The 23,585-nt window shown below is 39.6% G+C and overlaps 1 protein-coding gene and 1 long non-coding RNA gene across 2 annotated transcripts; both read left to right on the forward strand.

Annotated features, from left to right (window-relative positions):
- The first annotated feature begins 97 nt into the window (after positions 1-97).
- Positions 98-6,257, forward strand: LOC130559816 (ubiquitin carboxyl-terminal hydrolase 37-like). Its single transcript, XM_057343096.1, has 16 exons — positions 98-1,365; positions 2,795-3,266; positions 3,358-3,486; positions 3,581-3,691; positions 3,775-3,811; positions 3,897-4,046; positions 4,152-4,283; positions 4,399-4,525; positions 4,643-4,779; positions 4,914-5,013; positions 5,094-5,173; positions 5,298-5,398; positions 5,667-5,755; positions 5,879-5,939; positions 6,022-6,160; positions 6,254-6,257. Exons 2-16 carry the CDS (start codon positions 2,804-2,806, stop codon positions 6,255-6,257), a joined length of 1,860 nt encoding a protein of 619 aa, XP_057199079.1. The 5' UTR covers positions 98-1,365; positions 2,795-2,803.
- A 1,351-nt stretch (positions 6,258-7,608) lies between these two features.
- Positions 7,609-22,593, forward strand: LOC130559963 (uncharacterized). Its single transcript, XR_008963641.1, has 6 exons — positions 7,609-7,742; positions 7,836-7,878; positions 8,203-15,589; positions 20,991-22,149; positions 22,241-22,369; positions 22,464-22,593. It is a non-coding gene; the product is annotated as an uncharacterized LOC130559963 (long non-coding RNA).
- The last annotated feature ends 992 nt before the right edge of the window (positions 22,594-23,585 follow it).

Consider the following 23,585-nt stretch of genomic DNA (forward strand, 5'->3'; position numbering starts at 1 on the left):
GTTTTTATTAAAAGCACCTTTAGTAGTAGGCCTATGTTAATGATCAACCATTTATGTCTAATGTAGCATTGATTCAGTCATTTCTAGCCATGGTGCAGTTTATCTACAATAAACGTGTTATCAAATCCAGTCAAGTGTTTTATAAAAGAGTTTTTCATTTGTAGGCATTCTGTTCAGTGAGGATTATTGAGACTAAGTGGTCAAGATGTACTGTAAGATTTTATTTAAGTTTGGTTAAAAGTAAAGCGTTATCAGAACCAGAAATGCACCAAAAAGCAGGGCCGTGCACAGACATTTTGAGGGGCAGTGGCCGAAACAAAAAAATGGCACTAAGGGTTGGGGCAGGAGAAGACGGCACAGATATGTCTTTCTACTTATTACACTATAGCACTCAAATATGTAAATCTATATTTTCTGTTGTACTATGTTAAGTTACAACTCTTAAAACATTTACAGCATTTTCACAATAATTTTTAAACATTTTTTTGCGGGTGAAAAAGCGAAATTTACAAGTATGCATTTGGCAGACGCTTTTATCATTTGTTTCTGAGTATGTGCAATCCCTTGGATCGAACCTATGACCTTGGCGTTGCTGGTGCCACGCTCTAATCACTGAGCTACAGGAAATATAGATGCTTTAACTAATGATTCAATGTTTTTCACATGCTCTTCTGCTTACTGTGCTACTATTAATATGATCTTAATAAAATGTCATTTATATGATATATGTTATAGATTACTGGTTTCAACTAAGAACACAGATAATGGGAAATGTACCGCACAGGAGTTACAGTGTGACAAACTGTCAGCTTTGTGAAGGCATTTTCTACAAAGTGTGCCAATAACAGCAAATTTGGTGTTATTGATGAGATTTGACAAGAATTCTCATTTTCTTATGAGAACATGGATATTTTGTACAAGTTGTTAGCAGTTAGCACCAATAATAGAAAGCAAAACATTACCAACAAAAATACAAAAAACAATCTATAAAATGATTTATTCTGCTTATCAAGCACTGTCTGTAATGTGAGTTTAAGCTACATCTGCTTCTAAACAGGGAATCTGCAGGAATTGTGTGTTTGAGAGTAACCAAGAAACTGAAAAAGTAGTGATGAGTAGTGATGTTTAGTAGTAGTGAGCTAAAGTGGCATAAATTGTAAAAGTTAGCACATTTAGTTTTGCAGTACAATTTGCAACCAGTAGGGTGCGCCATTAATTTCCTTACAAGCTATTTTGGGGGATTTTTCTAGGACAGCAGGGTAAAGACGTGTTAAATTATATGACGATAGCTCGTTGTGGGTATAGTTTAGACATGTTGTTAAATTTCATAGTCTTCTATAATCTGATGGGCAACATGTATATCCAGTAAGTCGTATTTTTATGTTTTCTTCGATCAATCTTTCACTCCTGTTTTAAAATAGTCTAGTAAATTGTAGAAAACAGAAGCAATCGAGCAAAATGGCTATATAAATACATATGATAGTACGGTTTTTACAGTTTTTATATTGATGACATTTTGAATAAAAATACGATGTTCCAAACTCATCCTGAAACCTTTTTGGATTTTATTAAGTAAATTTAAAAACAATCTTTACATTTGTTAAGTAAAATATCTGTAAGGATTTGTGCAAAATATCGTCTTTAATAATTCGCACACCTGAACAAATATTGACTCTTAATCGAGGCAATAATTATGGTCTAGTGTTGTTGGTCATTTTCAGGGAAACGGGTTTAATTTGTCTTCACACGATGTTTTCATCTCTCAGTCAACTAATATATGTAAAGGGAGGCACTATTTTTTTTTACAGAAAAAGTTCATTAAAATGTTTTATTGTGCAAACGTTTAAATGCTTTTCTGACTGAACGCGTTGCTATGCACGTGAGCTGCACACTGGTCGTCAAGTGCAAAAGTTCTAAACGTCATAAAGGCATTAGATGATATCTAATGTTTGGCTCTTTTAACGTTACTGTTCAGCACTCTTGGCGTTGAGGTAGGTCAAATATTCAGCCAAAATAGCTATTAAAAATCAATATTTTAGCTTCTGTTGTTATCGAAAAGGCAGTGGTAATCAAACGTTTCAGATTAAGTACACATATTTGTTAAAATGAGACATTTCCAAGTTGTTACAACCGACTAACGTTAATCGCAAACGCAAACCACGCTAAAAGTAAACCTGTGAATCTTCACTTTTCTTCTCGCGATTTGTTTCGATGCATCTTGTTTTTCAATTTCATCTACAACAACAATATTTTGAAGTAAGATGATGTGTAAACTCTATATATCAAAGACAGAAATGTTTATTAAGAATACGCTTAGATATTTGCATACAAATTTAGAGAATATCTGTATAAACAGACAGAAAATGTGACCGGGGGTGATCAGTCTTTCTGTCTTTTCACATAGTGTGTCAAATCCATCTTATAAAATATTTGAAATTCCATTTTAAAACAAAATTTAAATCAATTTATTATTGATATATTGTTTCCAATGTCCCATGTGTACAGGTACCACAGTTTGATAACCACTGCTCTAAGGTTCAGTAACTAAAAATGCAAAAAACAATTTAAAAACATGGATTATTTTAGTAAAGAAATGTTTGAGTAGCTGTAAATTTAATTACTGAAAGTGTTGAAAACTAAAAAGTGTTTTGTTATTTCTGTTACAGTATGTGATTTTCAGGTATTAAAAAAAATGTCACCACTAATTTGATCCACTAATTTATATAATGTGTTTTTTATTTGCCGTATTATGTTAAATAACATGTTTTCTTTTCTTTCTCTCTCTGGTTAAAAGAATACGACAATGGAAGCTGCTAACAATAATCAAGATACTCAGTTCAAGATGGGAAAAGACAAGAAGAAGAAGAAGGGAAGGCTGCGACGAGCTTTGAAAAAAGTCTTCCGTTGCTTCTTTCCCTGTGCTTCTTCCACCTCAAAAGAGTCTCCTGAAGATGACGTCTATGAGCTTTCATCTAGTAAGACTCAGACGGTGTCAACACCTCCATCCAGCGAGACGCAAAAGGTTTCTGAATCTTCTGCCATCAAGACTCAGAATACCAAAAAATTTGGTTTCATGGCCCGTCTGAAGGTGAAGATGTCGATAAGTCAGTCTAAACGATCCTGTAAGACTGACTCTACAGTGCCCGCTCCACCGAAGCCACCCACTGTATTGGGAGGTGCAGCCATGATCTTGGGCAGCGAAACCTCTGACAACAGCGATGAGGTTTATCTGCCAGCTGCACAGAAGAATAGAGATATTCTCGAAGGTAAGAGAATATTACAGTTGATTCCAGACTTTTCTGTAGCCTTTCAAATGTCATGTATGATATTTAACATATGCCATGCTCTTTTCTTCAGAATATTTTGTATTAGAGAAGATGCATGCACCTTCTATCACCTCATCTGAGACCTTCTACTCCTCTGAGGAAGATGATCTGTTTTATGCCAGTAAATACTTGGCATATGAGCTGGAAGATGTATCCAGAGGTATGTGGGTCATTCCTATAATTGCATAACTTTTAGACTTCTACTGGGGACCTAAATGTTACTGAATTGTAATGATTCGCATCGTCTCTTACAGATTTTGATGAAGAGCGGAGCGTCAGTCCTCTGGCGTCCTTCACATACACCAGCTGCAGCAGTGATACTTCTGGTCTTCCGCTCACACACCTAGACGCAGGAGCTGTGAGAGGTAAGAAAAAATGATAAATGTTTGGACGATCTCACTGTTTGATGCATGATATAATATTGATTGAAACTTTATTGTCTTTACAGATCTTCGCTGCCTGCATGTACTCTCTGTTTACGACGAGTAAGTACAAAAATATCGTGAACGAAATCAAAGCATTCGATGGACGTGCCAAGCACTGTATAATGCATTTATGGTTTTCTCTTAGCCTTATACTGTCCAGTGTGGAGGAGGATTCAGATGAGCTTACACAAGAAGAAATACTGCAATTGATTCAGTGCAGTACTGAACCTCCAAAGCATCAACAAGAGAATGATTATGATGGACAGAAGCAAATATTCAATGTAAAGTACATGGGGTGAGTTTTTTATAATTATTAGATACGGATTCTATTAAACAAGTAGTGTTAGACTGTGGGTATCAAAGCTGTCCTATGACTGAACACTTTCTGTTTCGCTGACAGTTTTCCAAACATCGAGAACACATGTTATATGAACTCCACCCTCCAGTGCTTACTCAGCATTCCACCAATCATAAAGGACATAGTTTTACAAGAGAACACTTGGAAGAATGAGCCTGGATCCGAAATGCTCAGGTAAATCTAATAGTGATTAAACCACATTTAATCATTTATATTAAACATTTTCCCATCTAAACTGCTGAATAAGACGCATGTTCCATACAAATGAAATAACTGTATGTCTTTCCAGAGCTTTTTATGACCTTTATTTCGCCAGGCTGAATAAGACACAGAATATTCTGAGGAAACATCTACTGGCAGCTGTCAAAGATTGCATCGCTATTAGGAATCCATTTTTTGTGGGTAATGATCATCAGGTAGGGGTCGCATAAATGTATTACATTGAAAATCATGGGCTTATTGGAATAATTGAAATTGTATTTTTGGTAACTTCTCCTTGGCTCTTAATTTAAACTTCTCTTGTCTTCTCCAAGGACGCCCATGAGTTCCTTATAACCCTCCTGGCTCAGTTGAAAGATGAGGCTGTGATGTGCCAGCAAGCAGAAATGATGTTTCGTAGCCCTGTAGCAAACCTGGAATTCAGGGTCAACCGCCTGCGCACCTGCGAGACGTAATTACATCACACATGCTAACCTGCACACATTTGTTAAAATGTTTAAAGAGTTGTTTAGATACTTCCAGAATACTTTCCAGAAATCTAATATTACAAACTTAAATTTGTCTTTGGTCTTGTTTGTCTGTTAGCTGTGGGAACCAAAGTTGCTCTACAGAGGAAGTCAATTGCCTGTCTTTGGTAATTTTTCCTCAGAAGTCCCTCATCGAGAGCCTACAGCAGTACTTTGCAGTAAGTGTCAATTCTGAAAAAAAGTTAAATTATAATATTAATACTGAGATCCCATGATTTGATTGATTTTTCTCTCCCAGACATCTCAGTTAGAGTGCCGCTGTGACAAGTGCTTGGGGACCCAAGCCTTTGAAAGTGTGGAGATCCAGACGCTTCCCAGGTAAAACACCTTGTTGATCAGAGTTTGATAGTTATTACTTTAACTATTTCTTTTACAGATAGTTACTTTTACAGTTATTACTTTGACAGATAAAAATAAGATTCTGATTTTAATTTCTCTACAGGGTCCTGGTTCTTCTTGTGATGAGGTTTGACATGTTCACAGCGAGAAAGATCAAAGGCCGTCTGGCCGTGCCTGAAGAGCTCAGTCTGGCCAGCTTCACAGGTACTGCTTACGGTTTTTCAAAGAGTTTTTTTTTTTTCAAAGAGCTTATAAGAGCTTTTTGTAGACAGTGAACAGAAACTTTGACAAATCTTATACTTAGTATAAGTCAGAGTGTCGAGAATTTTATTTCACAAAAATGGTCATGATATTACAGAAGCCAGATTGCCGGTATCCTATTAAAGTAAAAATCAAAGTGCAGTGATTCTAAATGATTATTCCTTAAGGATTTGTGAATGTTCTTTAAATGTTTGAGTTGTTTTTTATTTAGGGTCAGACAGCTGTGAGCAGGCAGCAGATTTATACAGCAAGGAAGCTACCCAGCAGGCACATATCAAAACAAATGCTAAACAACAGCAGGTACAGATAGAAAGAAAGAGATAAAAAGGGAGTTTAAGGAGAGAAAAGGTGGTAGAATTATGTTAGGAACAATGTTAGAACATATTATTTTCATACTCTGTTTTTTATTGTTGGGGAAAACAGGCCGACGCATCCTATAAGCTCAGCGGGGTTGTGTCTCATTATGGTTCAAGTCTGCATTCTGGTAAGTTTGCGTGTTCACACAGTTATGTTTGTTCTTCATTTGTTCATTTACCGTCTATTAAATAAGGTCATCTGTCTTACAGGTCACTACGTCAACAACATTCGTGATCCTTGTGGAGCTGAATGGCTTAGCTGTGATGACGACACTGTGAAATCCGTCACGTGGTCAAAAGCTTCCAACACCATAGAAAATTATGGATACATGTTTTTCTATTTGAAGAGGTAAATAACCTTATACTATTCAGCTTCTCACTCATACTTAGCTACCTGCTTTTTCTTTATAAACACTGACATTCTGACTGTTTTGTGTTTCAGCTGAAAAAAAAGAAACGGCTCCATATTTTCAGATCTTTTGTAGGTGAGTATTTTGTCTCAGAGACAACTGACAGAACAAGTACAATTGTAAATGTACGACCTCAGACAGCTGCTTATGTTTCAGTATAAGCAATTTGGACCCTTTTCACACTTCCACCTTTACCCAACTATGACAAACCTTCACATCCGGAAGTGTGAAAAGAGTCAATTACCTCTAAAGAAAAGCTGCAATGCTTTACAACAAAGATGAAAAGTCCTCCTGGCTCAAAACATCTGCAAAACATTTATGTCAGGTTTAGGCCCCATCATATCACAAAAACGGTGCTTGTTAAAATTACAAATGACTTACTCTTAGTATCACATCAAGGTCCGTGTGCGACCCCCTCCTCGGCTTCTTCCACCTGGACCGGCCCACTGGACATGTGGCCGGCTGTAGGGAGGTGACGGGGGTGTGACTAGCTCTGTGCTGGAGGAGTCGGACGAGGAGTCCCACGACTCCCTACGTCCCCGCCTGCCACGGAGGCTCTCTGGCGGTGGAGAGGCTGCCGAGGGTGAGGTGGACAGCACGGTTATGCCCACGACCCCGATCTGCAGGGCGCAACCCCCTTGACTCCGGCCGGTTCATGGCGTATCTAACTACGCGATCGAAGTCCAGCGGTCTCAGCATTCTCATCTCCGCCCGCGAAAGTGGGTCCCTGAGGCCGGCGTTAAAGAGGACCGCCAGTTCTGCCTCCCCAAAGACCACCTCCTCTGCTGCCTCCAGGAACTCATCGACGAAGTCGTTGAGGTCGGAGTCCCCTTGGCACAGACCGCAAAGGAGGTGAGCCTGGCGAGATCGGGTTGCATCCATGCTGTCTCCTGGGTTCAATACGGATCGGTTCGTTCTGTCACAGATGTGGTGAACAGAACCCAAGTGCAGACAGCAGTGAAGGGGTTAACAAATATCTTTATTAAATAAGATCAAAAACCCACGAGGGGGGAACAAACATGATAACAAAAAGGCTTNTAAATAATCGGGATCTCAATATTGGCCAAAATAATCGTGATTATGTTTTTTGTCATAATCGAGCAGCCCTAACAGCAGGTACAGATAGAAAGAAAGAGATAAAAAGGGAGTTTAAGGAGAGAAAAGGTGGTAGAATTATGTTAGGAACAATGTTAGAACATATTATTTTCATACTCTGTTTTTTATTGTTGGGGAAAACAGGCCGACGCATCCTATAAGCTCAGCGGGGTTGTGTCTCATTATGGTTCAAGTCTGCATTGGGGTAAGTTTGCGTGTTCACACAGTTATGTTTGTTCTTCATTTGTTCATTTACCGTCTATTAAATAAGGTCATCTGTCTTACAGGTCACTACGTCAACAACATTCGTGATCCTTGTGGAGCTGAATGGCTTAGCTGTGATGACGACACTGTGAAATCCGTCACGTGGTCAAAAGCTTCCAACACCATAGAAAATTATGGATACATGTTTTTCTATTTGAAGAGGTAAATAACCTTATACTATTCAGCTTCTCACTCATACTTAGCTACCTGCTTTTTCTTTATAAACACTGACATTCTGACTGTTTTGTGTTTCAGCTGAAAAAAAAGAAACGGCTCCATATTTTCAGATCTTTTGTAGGTGAGTATTTTGTCTCAGAGACAACTGACAGAACAAGTACAATTGTAAATGTACGACCTCAGACAGCTGCTTATGTTTCAGTATAAGCAATTTGGACCCTTTTCACACTTCCACCTTTACCCAACTATGACAAACCTTCACATCCGGAAGTGTGAAAAGAGTCAATTACCTCTAAAGAAAAGCTGCAATGCTTTACAACAAAGATGAAAAGTCCTCCTGGCTCAAAACATCTGCAAAACATTTATGTCAGGTTTAGGCCCCATCATATCACAAAAACGGTGCTTGTTAAAATTACAAATGACTTACTCTTAGTATCACATCAAGGTCCGTGTGCGACCCCCTCCTCGGCTTCTTCCACCTGGACCGGCCCACTGGACATGTGGCCGGCTGTAGGGAGGTGACGGGGGTGTGACTAGCTCTGTGCTGGAGGAGTCGGACGAGGAGTCCCACGACTCCCTACGTCCCCGCCTGCCACGGAGGCTCTCTGGCGGTGGAGAGGCTGCCGAGGGTGAGGTGGACAGCACGGTTATGCCCACGACCCCGATCTGCAGGGCGCAACCCCCTTGACTCCGGCCGGTTCATGGCGTATCTAACTACGCGATCGAAGTCCAGCGGTCTCAGCATTCTCATCTCCGCCCGCGAAAGTGGGTCCCTGAGGCCGGCGTTAAAGAGGACCGCCAGTTCTGCCTCCCCAAAGACCACCTCCTCTGCTGCCTCCAGGAACTCATCGACGAAGTCGTTGAGGTCGGAGTCCCCTTGGCACAGACCGCAAAGGAGGTGAGCCTGGCGAGATCGGGTTGCATCCATGCTGTCTCCTGGTTTCAATACGGATCGGTTCGTTCTGTCACAGATGTGGTGAACAGAACCCAAGTGCAGACAGCAGTGAAGGGGTTAACAAATATCTTTATTAAATAAGATCAAAAACCCACGAGGGGGGAACAAACATGATAACAAAAAGGCTTCTTAAAAGGCAAACAAAGAACTTCCCACGAGGGGGCAAAACAAAAACTAAAGAAAACAAAACTAAACAACAGGGATAAGGCAAGAATGAGGCGGGGCAAGGCAAGGCAGGGCAGGGCAGGGCAGGAACACGAACCAGGGCAGGGTTCACATGAACTTGGAACGAAGAACAAACCAACAAGGGACAAGAAGAAACTGGGGCTATAAATAGGGGACACTAACAAGGGAAGTAACGAGGGCCAGGTGAGAGGAATCAAACACTGAATGGGAACAATGACGGGAGCGATGACGAGGAAACAAGGGGCGGGGCCAAGGCACAAGACAAGAAGACACGTGGCGCAATGTCATAACAAACAGCCACGTGTCTCCACATAAGACATAACACACACATAAGACATGGCACTGTCATGACCCTGTCCTCAAAACTAGGAACTCTGGACAAGAGGGACAGGATCATGACAGAAAACCATACTTAAGTAAAAGTACAGATACCTTGCAGCCAAGGCCGGACTTACCATTGGCCTTGACTGGGCCCCGCCCTTCAGGGGCCCCGCCCTTCAGGGGCCCCGCCTGCTCTCGTTCATTTGATTTGTTTAGTTATATGCCAGTCATTTATTTTTCATTTAAACTTTGTGCATTGGCCTACCAAGGTTCAATAGCATTGCCTTATGTAAGGAATGATGTCGTTTAATTGGCTAAACGTTCCGTCAGTCATGCTGGCGTTTCCTGGTTGGTTACTTGTGGATTCTATCCAAAATGTTTACCTCAGTTGAAACCTGTCTGCTCATTATGACGCTTGTTCTAATGGCTGACAAACGCAATCGCAGTGCCGCGCTTAAAGAAAACCAAAAACTGAGAGACAAGAACGCGAAAGAACAGCATTTAGAAAGTAATAATTCTTTACACCCATGGCACCACACCTTGATCTTTAGGCAGAGAATCCAGAGCATACATGTCAACACTCCCATTTTTCACACCCATCTCCCGCCAGGCCGCCACCCTCCGGTTTTATTTAGTTATTTCTCCTTTGAAACTCGCGGACCGACGGGAGCCGGAACGCGTTCACTGGGTGGCTCTGTGGCTTGAGCCGCTGCCCATTTGTCCTCACAGGCTGGCGCCCTTTGGTAGACGAAGTAGAGTAGAGAGGATTCACATCCCCGCAAAAAACTGTCTCTGAATACACCGCTATATGATTCCACTCCGCGTTATCCATTTGACGCTTGCTCCTCACAGTCTGTGTCCGCTCAGTGAACACGACAGATCGGTTCATCGACAGGTAGATGCAGTAGAGTCTACTAGCTGTTGTTGTTGTTACACTTTCTTTGCTTTTACAAAAAACGTGTTATGAAAAGTGTTGTGTTCTGCAGACATCTCTGAATAAAAACTGGTAATATCGAGTTTATTTCCAATATTTCCCGTTCTGTGACCATAAGCGGTTCTTGTAAATAATATGCAAACACTGTTAAATCCATCCATGTAAATAAAAAATGAAAACATTCTGCCAACTAATAAACAAAGTTAAAACAACCGAACTACGGGACGCGTGAAGGGACAAACTGCTCGTGCTTTTTCAAACGGCGTTTAGATAGTTATTTCATTTCTGACGTTGAGATATCTGGTAAAATGTAAATGCTAAATTAAGATGATACCTTGCAGACATACCATTCATGGATTCATGGCCTGTGAGCTGCATTAAACAGTCTCTTAGATTTACATTTAAGAATTTGACATTAAAATGATGTTATGTTAGTCTTAAAGTAATTAAAACGATTTATAACAGAGGGGTGCCCTTTTTGCCCTGCACAACCTCAGTTAACTAGACTTTACAAAACTTTGGACCTATCTCATTATTATGAAACTATTTAAGCCATAATAAGACGTTTCATCTCATTATATGAATACAATTTTAATGTGCATTTCAAACTCATAGATCTGTCATATGCTTTACTGATGGAATTGCAATAGAATACATTTAAGTATGTTTGAAACTTCCTACACGCTATAAACGTACCACTTGTGGCTCCCACTGTCAAAACAAGCATTATAAACGTGTAAACCAATGAACCAGTGTCATTGTTGGTCATTGGAGAAAAAAACATTTACTAATGCTAACAAACATATGATTTTAAATAGTGGGGGGGCTTGTTGGTTGTGGTTCGGGGCGTTTCATTTGTTGGGACTGTGTGGATCTGGTCTGGTTGGTCTTGTTTTGTGGTCGATGTCGGACAACAGAGGAATAAAGTTAATTATGCCATTACTACTTTTCCCTGGTTGTTCCTCTGTTGTCTGTTGTTGATCGCGGAATGGGACCGGGTTGGACCTGCACGGTTTCGGCGGGTGGGGCTTCCTGGGTCGCGGCTCGTGGGCTCTCCCTGTTCTTCGTGGACGTTGCTCGGTGGCTTTGGTCGGGGTCACTGAGTGCAGCTATGACACGTCAGAGGAGATCTGGCCCTCCCGGCTGAGCCTGGTTTCTCCCGAGGTTTTTTTTTCTCCATTATTCAGCATTGGAGTTTGGGTTCCTCGCCACAGCAGAGCAGTGCAGTGTTGGCTTGCTCACCGGGAGACTGCATTTATTTATTTATTCATTTATTTATTAGATATTATTTATTATAATGATCTTGCTTGGTCTATAAACACCATGCACTGTGCTGTGTTTTACCTTTCTGTGTTTTTCTTATTTGCTCCTGTAAAGCTGCTTTGGAACAATGCACATTGTGAAAAGCGCTATATAAATAAAATTGAATTGAATTGAATTGAAATAGTACGGGGGCCCCGAAAACAACTCAAGCCCAGGGGCCCCCATCCTCCTAAATCCGGCCCTGCTTGCAGCGAAAATTACATTACAAGTTACAAGTCACCAATTCCAAAACGACTTCAGTAAAAGTCTTCGAGTATCTGATTTTAACAGTACTTGAGTATTTTACTCATACTGAATGTAGGCTCAAAGAAGCACTACTCCTCAACACTTAAGAGACATGTCAGTGAAAAGCAAGAAACAGTTGAGGTGAGGACAGCAATGGCATTTATTTTCTGAAATCATAATAAGACTGAACACCTCAAAATTGCAACAAATCATTGTCAACACCATAACCTACTGCACATCTATTACAAACACCCAAGTCTCATTTCAAATCAAAATCAAATCAAATCCCTTTATTGTCACTCAACCATATACACAAGTGCAACAGTAGGTGAAAAACATTTAAGCTCAAGTGCTCATAAGTAAACCAAACTCCTTCAAAACGGTCTCTTCAATATGACGGATAAATAAAATAATGTTTTTTTGCACTGGACATGCTGGTTTTGGCCTCATCGCCAGCTGCAGTCATGTCCTCATTTCACATATAAACCTCAAGCGATTGACAACTAACTGATAATGCACTCGTATTCACATAAAGAAGCCATGTTGACAAGTTTTAGTAAGTTAGGGCAAAATCCACAAGATATATACCTTCAATGCCCTGTAAAAGGCAATATTAATTCTTCTGTTGCAAAAATAAACTCCTGCAAAAAAAGATAGGTGCCATGCAAAATGTAATGTGTAATTGCATTAGTCATTACAAATGTAGTAAAGAGTACATACACTTATTCAAAAATGTAAAGTAGAGAGTAAAAGTTGCTAATATCTTTAATACTCTACAACTACAAAGTAGCCAAAAAGATACTTAAGTAAAGTAACTAAGTACATTTACTCCAATACTTTACACCACTGCATGGATTTTAGAAGGGTAGTATCGCCCCAAATGGAATACTAAACGGTTTTATACTAACCGGAAGTATATTAGTTTCCCAGGCGAGCGCAAATTACATCAATTGCAGGGCACAAAGCATGTGAATAAAAATCAACTTGTCATCAACCCTAAATCTACATTGTATATTTAATGTAGTTTTCATCAGTTCAGATTGAAGCCTTTTTACTCTGCAGGAGAGTTTTGCTCGGGCCTCCCTTCTGCTATGTAAGCGAAACTGCGACCGTTGAGTGTGTGAAGTGTCCACAGTTCCACACTTAATATTTTTGGTTAAAAAAGTGCATCATCCAGGCACTTAAAGTGCACTTCTATTTTTAGAAATTTCAATGTGAACGCACTACTCACACTATTTATTCTACAAAATGGCGTAGAATAGTGCATAAGTGCGCGATTTGGGACGCACCTAAAGTGTCGGCTCGGATAAAGAGAAAATGGCGTTGATATTTATTACTCAGTTCGCCCGTGTGATGGAAACGGCTATGTTATGAGATACTGTTGCCAATCTCATTTTCGAATTTCCACTTCTAGAGCTCTGCCCTTCTAAATTAGTGGCACTTGGGTGCGATTAATATTCATCAGAAGTTTCAGTCACAGAAGCTGTAGTTTACAGATGATATTTAATATTTATTTTAGAGACCAATCAATTCGCTTCGTACTACATTAAAGTCCCAGTGAAATAAAAAATGACAATGCCTATTTTTTCATGAAATAACCCAGCTTTATTGTAAATAGTTTATCAATGTAGGTCATTCTCTTTTAAAAATTCGTCCGGCCTCATAATCTTAAATTAAAATCTGAAAATACACTTCTTTCCTGTAATGACTATCCATCTTAAATTACATATGTTAGCCACGGCCACTATTTTTCCTGTGATTATCTGCTGCCCCATAGGTGTCATGTGGTGCACTTGAAAAACTTGTGCGGGCCAAAATACTGAATAAATACTGAATAAATCAATCAAATTGTGGCTGGTGACAGGTTTTTTATCATTTAATCAAATGTTTTCTTTTTTCTTGTCAGAGTGTTCCAGAATGCATAATTTACATGTTTCAATTTTTCTTATGGGGAGGATGACCCCAGACCCATTGCACGCACACCCAACAACCTTGCACACCACCACCCCCAACCCCAAACAACCCCCCGAAAAGTTTTAATTAAAATTTGATTAAAGTTTAATTAAATTCTGATCCGACTCAGATGTTACTTATTGGACCAAAAAACCTGTAAACAGAAGCTCTTAAAATGATACTTTGCTGCTAGAGGGATTAACTGTTACCTCATCCAATTCAGTTACGCTTGGGTTTTATATTAGACAGCAACTTTTACAAAAATGGCCTCCACCTTAGAAACATTGCACTCTTTTTAGGATAACACGACTCTAGTAGTTTATGGATAACAAAGTCCACTAAAGGAGGTAGAGCATTTCCCAGTTAGCACCTAAACTCTGGAAAGCCTCCCTGAAACTGTTTGGTTCAGAAATCCTATCCCACTTTAAGTTAAGTGATAGTTCACCCAAAAATGAAAATTTACTCCCCCTCAGATTGTTATACATTTCTTTCTTCTACTGAACACAAAGTAAGATTTTGGAAGAATGTCAGTAACCAAACAGATCTCATCCCCCATTTACTGCCATAGTAGGGAAAATAAATACTATGGGATAGAGCCCTGTTTAGCCCTGATAGACTGTTTTCTTAAACCTGCACCCGCCCGCTCCCGCTGAATGTATGACCAGGACCGCCCACTCCCGTAACCTGCGTGTTCCACTCCCGCCCGCAATGTTTGTGTCCACTCCCGCCCGCTTCCACTGACTTTATCTCACAGCTTGTGAAAAATGTACACAAATACTCAGACTAAATATTCGTTCAAGTTCAAATCCAGAATAACAGACTTTAAACATGATTGCGTTTAAATAAGATGAAGTAACCAATGCTAAACCAAAGCACCACACATGACAAAAACGTTGGGTATTTTTTTATTAGCGTTATAAAACATTAACCGTTAAAACAAAACAGCAACTAGCGGCACCTCAGTTTTTACATGCAGGCTACTGCGTATACGCACCAAACGATTAACTAGGAAATAACTTTAACATTAAGTAAATAAACACAGAGAACTTTGAAAATAGGCTATATAATTTTAACAAATTAAATACAAAACAAAATAAATAGAATGCTTCAAAAAAATCTCACAGATTTCACATTCACAATAGCTTGCTTAACAGGCTAACAGGTTAACTCTTTCCCATTTTTTTTCAGTGACAATTGAGAATTGTTTCCAGATGTCTGACTTGCCTTGCTTTGCTTTTGTCAAGTAAACAACCGTTTTAATTTTCTTCTCAACTTCTTGTGTTGACTCCATTTCTACTACATGCCAAATCCCACCATTCCCCGCGGGTCTCCCGTGAAATTTTCTCACCGCCCACTCCCGCCCGCACCAAAGGTAAAACCACCCGCTCCCGCAAGATTTACGTTGGGTCCCACCGGGAGCCCAAACCCAATGCAGCCCTCTACTATGGGAGTCAATGGATGATGAGATCCGTTTGGTTAATGACATTCTTTCAAATATCTTCCTTTGTGTTTGGCAGAACAAAGAAATGTATACAGGTTTGGAACAATCTGAGGGTGAGTAAATGATGACAGAATTGTCATTTTTGGGTGAACTATCCTTTTAAAGACACGTCACTTTAGCCAAGCTTTCACTTGCATCTCAATCCTTGTGTTGTTCCAGTTATATCAGGTCAAACACAAATGATTACTTTGGCCTGAAATAAAATGTTATGAACAGCAGCTACGCTAATTTTGCTCTGTCTGCTCTTCTGTTCCTACCTTGGGATGCCCATCCTGAGGTAACTAGAGACAATGACGGCTCAAGTTTAGATCCAGCCTACTGTGAAGACTTCAGGTGACTCAACACTTGTGAAGAGATGACATCAATCCCTGCAAGGACATCAGAAACATCAGCTGGATATGGATCGTCACACAACTGTCAATTCAAAAAAAAAAGTAAGTCGTACAAAAGGTTCATCATAGAGATGCCATCAAACTATTAACTAGTAATCTTTATGATCACATTTTCATTGCTCTAAAATTCACACTAAATTTGATAATTGTAAATGCTATAATTTATTTTAGTTTATAAATGCACTTTTTGATATCACCTCTTATAAAAGACTAAGACTAATATGCACTTTCTGTAAAGCTGCTTTGAAACTATGTATTGTGAAAAGAGCTATACAAATACATGTGAACTGAATTGATAAGAATATTTAAAAAGACAAGAAAAGAAAAGCACACTAAGACAAACCTCAGTGTGATTTTTCACAATAAAGTAAAACATTTTAAGATTACAACATGTGATCAGTCTTTCTTATTTTTTGGCTGTGTCCAAAAATACCCATACTATTGAGGATACAGTAGTGATGTCCACAAACAGAGAACAATAATTCATTATCATTATCAAAGTATTCAAGATTGGGACTGTTTTCATTATAGAAATGTTTTTTTTCAGAAATTTGTTCATTTTGTAAATTTAAATTATAAATTACCACAACATTGCACAGTTTTGTGATACTACTTTGTATTGTGATGCTTTAGCTGGTATAGTATCATAAGGTATATGTTTATGGTATTCTGACAACCCTTCATCCTACCCATCCGAATGTTACTATTTGGTGTATTTAAACAGGGATTTTTTATTTTTTGTTGTTTGAGAGCAATAAAGAAACTGTCATGATGATCAGAATGAAAGCAATAGATAATGGGTAAGGTTGCATCTAAGCTTTTTATAAGTAGATCATTTAATGTCATAGACATCCTTAACTCTGACCTACTGAAACTGGGGAGAGAAAAAAATAGTGATGCATACAGAGCAAAAGTGGCATAATTTGTAGCACATTTAGATTTGTAGAACAATTAACAACCAGTAGGGTGCGCCATTCATTTCCTTATAAGTTCTTTTTAGGGGGATTTCTAGGACAGCAGGGTAAAGACGAAAGTTGTATGATAGCTGAAGCTGAACAATAGTTTACCTTGTTGTGGGCATAGTTTAGACATGGTATTAAATTTCACAGTAATCTGATGGGCGACATATATATCCAGTAAGTCGTATTTTTATGTTTTCCTCGATCAATCTTTCACTCCTGTCTTAAAATTTATATATAGCAAGCTGTAGCAATACAGCTGTATAAATAATGCTTTATGTATGGTAACGTTAGTATGTTTTTTTACAGTTTTTATACAAATACGATTGTCCAAACTAATCCTGAAACCTCTGTGGACTTCAATAAATGTAAATTAAAAACAATTTCTTAACATTTGTTTATTAAATATCTTTAAAAATGTGTGCAAAATATAGTCGTCTCACACTTGAACAAATATTAGCCTAACCTTAACTGTTAATCGAGGCAATGATATGTTGTTGGTCATTTCCAGGGAAACGGGTTTAATTTTTTTCACACGCTGTTTTCTTCTATCAGTCAGCTAGTAATTGTAACGTTATAAGGATGCGCTATTTTTACAGAAAATGTTCATACATTTTTTTATTGTGCAAACTAAAATGCTTTTCTGACTGATCACTCCAATAGTGATCTCTGCAGCCCGGAGAACTGCGTTCAGCCCCGACAAAACGTTGTTTTAAACGGAAACGGTGGTGCGGTTGAACACCCTATTGTGATGACGCAAGAGTTGAACTATGGCAGCCGAGAAGGCCATTTTTAGTGTTCTTTTTGAAGAATTTTCGGAGCCTGATGAAATCGGTATAAATACATGCTGAATACTGCAAAATACATCTCTTCTAATATCTTCAATTGTTGCGGATACCGAGCTGCAGCGGACACATAAAGGACTTTACTTGGACCCATTGTGCACTGCGCGCTGTCTGTTTAACATCGCGTGGATTATATACATGTTGCTGCTGATTGGGCTGACATTCTTGACACACCCACCAAACAAGAGAAAACGTATCTCAAACCCTGTTGCACACCGTTTCCAGGAAACGTGTCGTTCAACCCGGAAACCGTAGCAAAACGTTGCGCACCGGTTTGAGCTTGAACATGCCCCAGGTGAGAGGATTTAACTCCACAAACTGCAAGTGGGAGGAGCTTAGGCCGCAAATAGGCTGGATTTCACTCGATACAGTAATGAAAACACTTTTAAAAATTACATTTTCATCGTAGTTTAAAAATTTGTTTAAGCAACAACTTGTCAAAATGCATCAAATGGATAAAACGAAACGAAAAGTATTTTTATTAGCAAAGCATGTTTTAGTCCACCGGAAGTTCAATGCAACATGACATAATAAAAGTTTCAACAAATAAACACTCAGCAACGTAAATGTCTTTACATTGATATAAAAATAATAATTATGCCTATTCTTGAATGTTGATATTGAGATTTGTCCAGCAGGGGGCAGTAACGCATCGTGTGGGGTATTGTAAAAGGCTGTGAAGAAGCGCAGTGTTGAGCGCCAATGCTTTTGGCCCTGTCCCAAATGGCGCACTTGCGGTCTCGTGGACTTAAATTGCGCGTTCTCGCCAAGTCTACGAGTCCGTAGAGTGTCCCATTTGTCTTTTTAGCGCTCAGAAGTCTGCTCGTGAGCACCTCCTTTGTGCCCTCGATGCGGTCTTCGGCGAAGCCCGCATTGACGGACTCCACTGAAGTCCCCTACCCAGGAATCCTTGCGAACGCCCAATCACAAGGATGGGAGGAGTGTCGTGGATGTCAGACATTAAAGTAAACATGACGGATACATTTTTAAATGTATGTTTTGATAAAATTCAAAATTAATTTATTAATTAGTTCATATTATTGCTTATTTATTTTCTATTAAGCCAGCTATTCAAGAATAAAAACTTTTAATGCAGTGCATTTTCTTATTTAAGGTAATAAGCCATGTTTTGTTGTAGATCTATATCTAGTTGTCTCTGGGCTCTGTAAAGCTGAACAACACAGCTTCTGTATTATAGAGAAATGTTAAATAACAACATATATGCATATTAAGAAGTGTTTACAGAAGAATAGTGTATACAAATAAATACATATACATAAGCAGTTGCATTTACGTCATGATAAATGAATGCATTACAAACATAAGTATCTATTGTATAATGCTCGGGTGGTATATCAACATATGAAATACTGGACAATAAAAACCGGCAGCTCCAGTCCCAAATAACTACAATGGGACAACAAGTGTGGTCGATTTCACACGGCGCTGTGCAGACTGATCGGCGAATGACAACAAATTACCGCGAGAGAGATTAGAAAGCACCGCTTGCTCTTTCCGGTGTGATGACCTCAAGTCTGTCCCAAAATGCACTCCCATGTACCCTTGTGGACTCGTGCCTAGTGCCCAATAGGTCTGCACTTCCTGACGTCACCAAGTGTGGACTCAGAGGACAGACAGAAAATGTGACCGGTGGTGATCATTATTTCTATCTTTTCACATAGTGTGTCAAATCCATCTACACTGCGTTCCAAATTATTATGCAAATTGGATTTAAGTGTCGTAAACATTTAATTTTATATTGTTCAATTAAACTTATGGATGGTATTGTGTCTCAGTGCTCTTTGGATCACTGAAATCAATCTCAGACACCTGTGATAAGTAGTTTGCCAGGTGAGCCCAATTAAAGGAAAACTACTTAAGAAGGAGGTTCCACATTATTAAGCAGGCCACAGGTTTCAAGCAATATGGGAAAGAAAAAGGATCTGTCTGCTGCCGAAAAGCGTCAAATAGTGCAATGTCTTGGACAAGGTATGAAAACATTAGATATTTCACGAAAACTTAAGCGAGATCATCGTACTGTGAAGAGATTTGTGGCTGATTCAGAGCACAGAAGGGTTCGTGCAGATAAAGGCAGAATGAGGAAGGTTTCTTCCAGATAAATTCATCGGATTAAGAGAGCAGCTGCAAAAATGCCATTGCAAAGCAGCAAACAGGTATTTGAAGCTGCTGGTGCCTCGGGAGTCCCGAAAACCTCAAGGTGTAGGATCCTCCAGATGCTTGCAGTTGTGCATAAACCTACTATTCGGCCACCCCTAACCAATGCTCACAAGCAGAAACGGTTGCAGTGGGCCCACACATACATGAAGACTAATTTTCAAACAGTCTTGTTTACTGATGAGTGCCGTGCAACCCTGGATGGTCCAGATGGATGGAGTAGTGGATGGTTGGTGGATGGCCACCATGTCCCAACAAGGCTGCGACGTCAGCAAGGAGGTGGCGGAGTCATGTTTTGGGCTGGAATCATGGGGAGACAGCTGGTGGGCCCCTTTAGGGTCCCTGAAGGTGTGAAAATGAACTCTGCAAGGTATGTAGAGTTTCTGACTGAGCACTTTCTTCCATGGTACAAAAAGAAGAACCATGCCTTCCGTAGCAAAATCATCTTCATGCATGACAATGCACCATCTCATGCTGCAAAGAATACCTCTGTGTCATTGGCTGCTATGGGCATAAAAGGAGAGAAACTCATGGTGTGGCCACCATCCTCCCCTGACCTCAACCCTATTGAGAACCTTTGGAGCATCCTCAAGCGAAAGATCTATGATGGTGGGAGGCAGTTAGCATCAAAACAGCAGCTCTGGGAGGCTATTCTGACATCCTGCAAAGAAATTCAATCAGAAACTATCCAAAAACTCACAAGTTCAATGGATGCAAGAATTGTGAAGGTGATATCAAAGAAGGGGTCCTATGTTAACATGTAACTTGCCCTGTTAGGATGTTTTTGATTGAAATAGCTTTTGATTTCAGTAAATATGACCTCCTAATGCTGCAAATTCAACAAATGACCATTTTCAGTTTTTTACAACCTATGAAATGTTTTCAAACTCTGTTGTGCATAATAATTTGGAACAGTGCATTTTGAGTTTTTCATTTTTTAAATAAATACTGTTGTCAGTGGGAGGTTTGTTCAATAAAATTCCAAATGTACCCTAACTGTTGATTACTTGAAAATTATACTGACTGTCATTTGCATCGACAAATTAGGAAAACCAGAGAAAGATATCATTTGCATAATAATTTGGAACGCAGTGTATAAAATGTTTGAAATTCCATTTTAAAACGAAATTTAAATCGATTTATTATTGATATATTCTTGTTTTCAATGTCCTGTGTGTACAGGTACCACAGTTTGATAACCACTGCTCTAAGGTTCAGTAAAAATGCAAAAAACAATTTAAAAACATGGATTATTTTAGTAAAGAAATGTTTGAGTAGCTGTAAATTTAATTACTGAAAGTGTTAAAAACTAAAAAGTGTTTTGTTATTTCTGTTACAGTATGTGATTTTCAGGTATTTAAAAAAAATGTCCACTAATTTGATCCACTAATTTATAAAATGTGTTCTTTATTGCTGTATCATGTTAAGTAACATGTTCTCTTTTCTTTCTCTCTCTGGTTAAAGAATACGACAATGGAAGCTGCTAACAATAATCAAGATAGTCAGTTCAAGATGGGAAAAGACAAGAAGAAGAAGGGAAGGCTGCGACGAGCTTTGAAAAAAGTCTTCTGTTGCTTCAATCCCTACGTTTCTTCCACCTCAAAAGAGTCTCCTGAGGATGATCTTGTGTTTGTGTGTGTGCATTGTTTTGTTCGAGCACATGGCACTTTGTTTTGACAGCGCACCATGTGCTCGGTGTCCACCTGGCTTCGCCCCTCCCCTCTTGTTACCCCATTCATTGTCTCCTTTCCACCTCGCACCAGTTTCTCGTTTTCCCCCATCCCGTTCGTACCTGCAGCCATTCTCCTGTTATTAATTGTCCTATTTATTCCCTGTCCCCCTCTCGTCTTGTGTCAGACCGTTGTGATTAGTTCATAGTGCTGACTGGCTAAGCCTGGTCTAGTTTCTAGAATAAGCATTAAGCTTACCTCTTTTCTTGTCAGGTAAAGTCTCCAGTGCCTTAGCCTCTGTCTGTTATTGCCCTCTGTGTCTACTGTCTCATTGGCGTCCCGGACTCCTCGGCTGTCAGACACCTTGGCACAACTCTCCATCAGCGGGTTACTACTCTCCTCGTGACTCATCTCATCTGCTGTCTCCGCCGCCGTCTAGTCAACCACCCGCTGCCGTTGACCCGAGCCGACCTGCCACGCCTCATCTCCCCGCCTCCTGCTGACTCTTCCCCGGACCCGACGCTGCTGCTGGTTGTGCCAGTCCTTGCCCTCATTGAACTGCCTTGCTACCTTGTGGTGTTTTCTCAATAAAGTCTTTTTTCTCTCCCCGCAATTGAATCCTACCTCTTCTGTCATGACAGACGTCTATGAGCCTTCGACTAGTAAGACTAAGACGCCATCAACACCTTCATCCAGCGAGACACAAAACGTTTCTGAATCTTCTGCCACCAAGTCTCAGAAAACCAAAAAGACAGGTTTCATGGCCCTTCTTAAGGTGAAGATGTCGAGAAGTCAGTCAAAACGATCCTGTAAGACTGACTCTACAGTGCCCGCTCCACCGAAGCCACCCACTGTATTGGGAGGTGCAGCCATGATCTTGGGCAGCGAAACCTCTGACAACAGCGATGAGGTTTATCTGCCAGTTGCACAGAAGAATAGAGATATTCTCGAAGGTAAGAGAATATTACAGTTGATTCCAGACTTTTCTGTAGCCTTTCAAATGTCATGTATGATATTTAACATATGCCATGCTCTTTTCTTCAGAATATTTTGTATTAGAGAAGATGCATGCACCTTCTATCACCTCATCTGAGACCTTCTACTCCGCTGAGGAAGATGATCTGTTTTATGCCAGTTAATACTTGTCATATGAGCTGGAAGATGTATCCAGAGGTATGTGGGTCATTCCTATAATTGCATAACTTTTAGACTTCTACTGGGGACCTAAATGTTACTGAATTGTAATGATTCGCATCGTCTCTTACAGATTTTGATGAAGAGCGGAGCGTCAGTTCTCTGGTTTCTTTCACATACACCAGCTGCAGCAGTGATACTTCTGGTCTTCTGCTCACACACCTAGATGCAGGAGCTGTGAGAGGTAAGAAAAAATGATAAATGTTTGGACGATCTCACTGTTTGATGCATGATATAATATTGATTGAAACTTTATTGTCTTTACAGATCTTCGCTGCTTGCATGTACTCTCTGTTTACGACGAGTAAGTACAAAAATGTTGTTAATGAAGTCAAAGCATTCGATGGACGTGCCAAGCACTGTATAATGCATTTATGGTTTTCTCTTAGCCTTATACTGTCCAGTGTGGAGAAGGAGGATTCAGATGAGCTTACACAAGAAGAAATACTGCAATTGATTCAGTGCAGTACTGAACCTCCAAAGCATCAACAAGAGAATGATTATGATGGACAGAAGCAAATATTCAATGTAAAGTACACGGGGTGAGTTTTTTATAATTATTAGATACAGTTTCTATTAAACAAGTAGTGTTAGACTGTGGGTGTCAAAGCTGTCCTATGACTGAACACTTTCTGTTTCGCTGACAGTTTTCCAAACATCGAGAACACATGTTATATGAACTCCACCCTCCAGTGCTTACTCAGCATTCCACCAATCATAAAGGACATAGTTTTACAAGAGAACACTTGGAAGAATGAGCCTGGATCCGAAATGCTCAGGTAAATCTAATAGTGATTAAACCACATTTAATCATTTATATTAAACATTTTCCCATCTAAACTGCTGAATTAGACATTAGAATGTTTCATACAAATGAAATAAATGTTTTTTTTTCCAGAGCATTTTATGACCTAGATTTCGCCAGGCTGAATAAGATGCAGAATAAACCAGACACCACCTGATCAGAATATTCCAACTCACCTTGACTTTATGATATTTTTCACAGAGAAAATTGTAAACAGAGAAAAATAACCATCGCTAAACCTTTAAGTTTGTCCTATGAACCTACGTTAGCTACCCCCCCCAAAACAGCTGCCGTGTTTCTCACCCATAGGCCAAGAAGAGTTAAACAAACTTATCACAGCATCTAAATCGACAACATGTTTATTAGACCCCATACCCACTAAACTATTAA

This window comes from Triplophysa rosa, linkage group LG10 (assembly GCF_024868665.1).
Source record: "Triplophysa rosa linkage group LG10, Trosa_1v2, whole genome shotgun sequence".
Taxonomy (NCBI): domain Eukaryota; kingdom Metazoa; phylum Chordata; class Actinopteri; order Cypriniformes; family Nemacheilidae; genus Triplophysa; species Triplophysa rosa.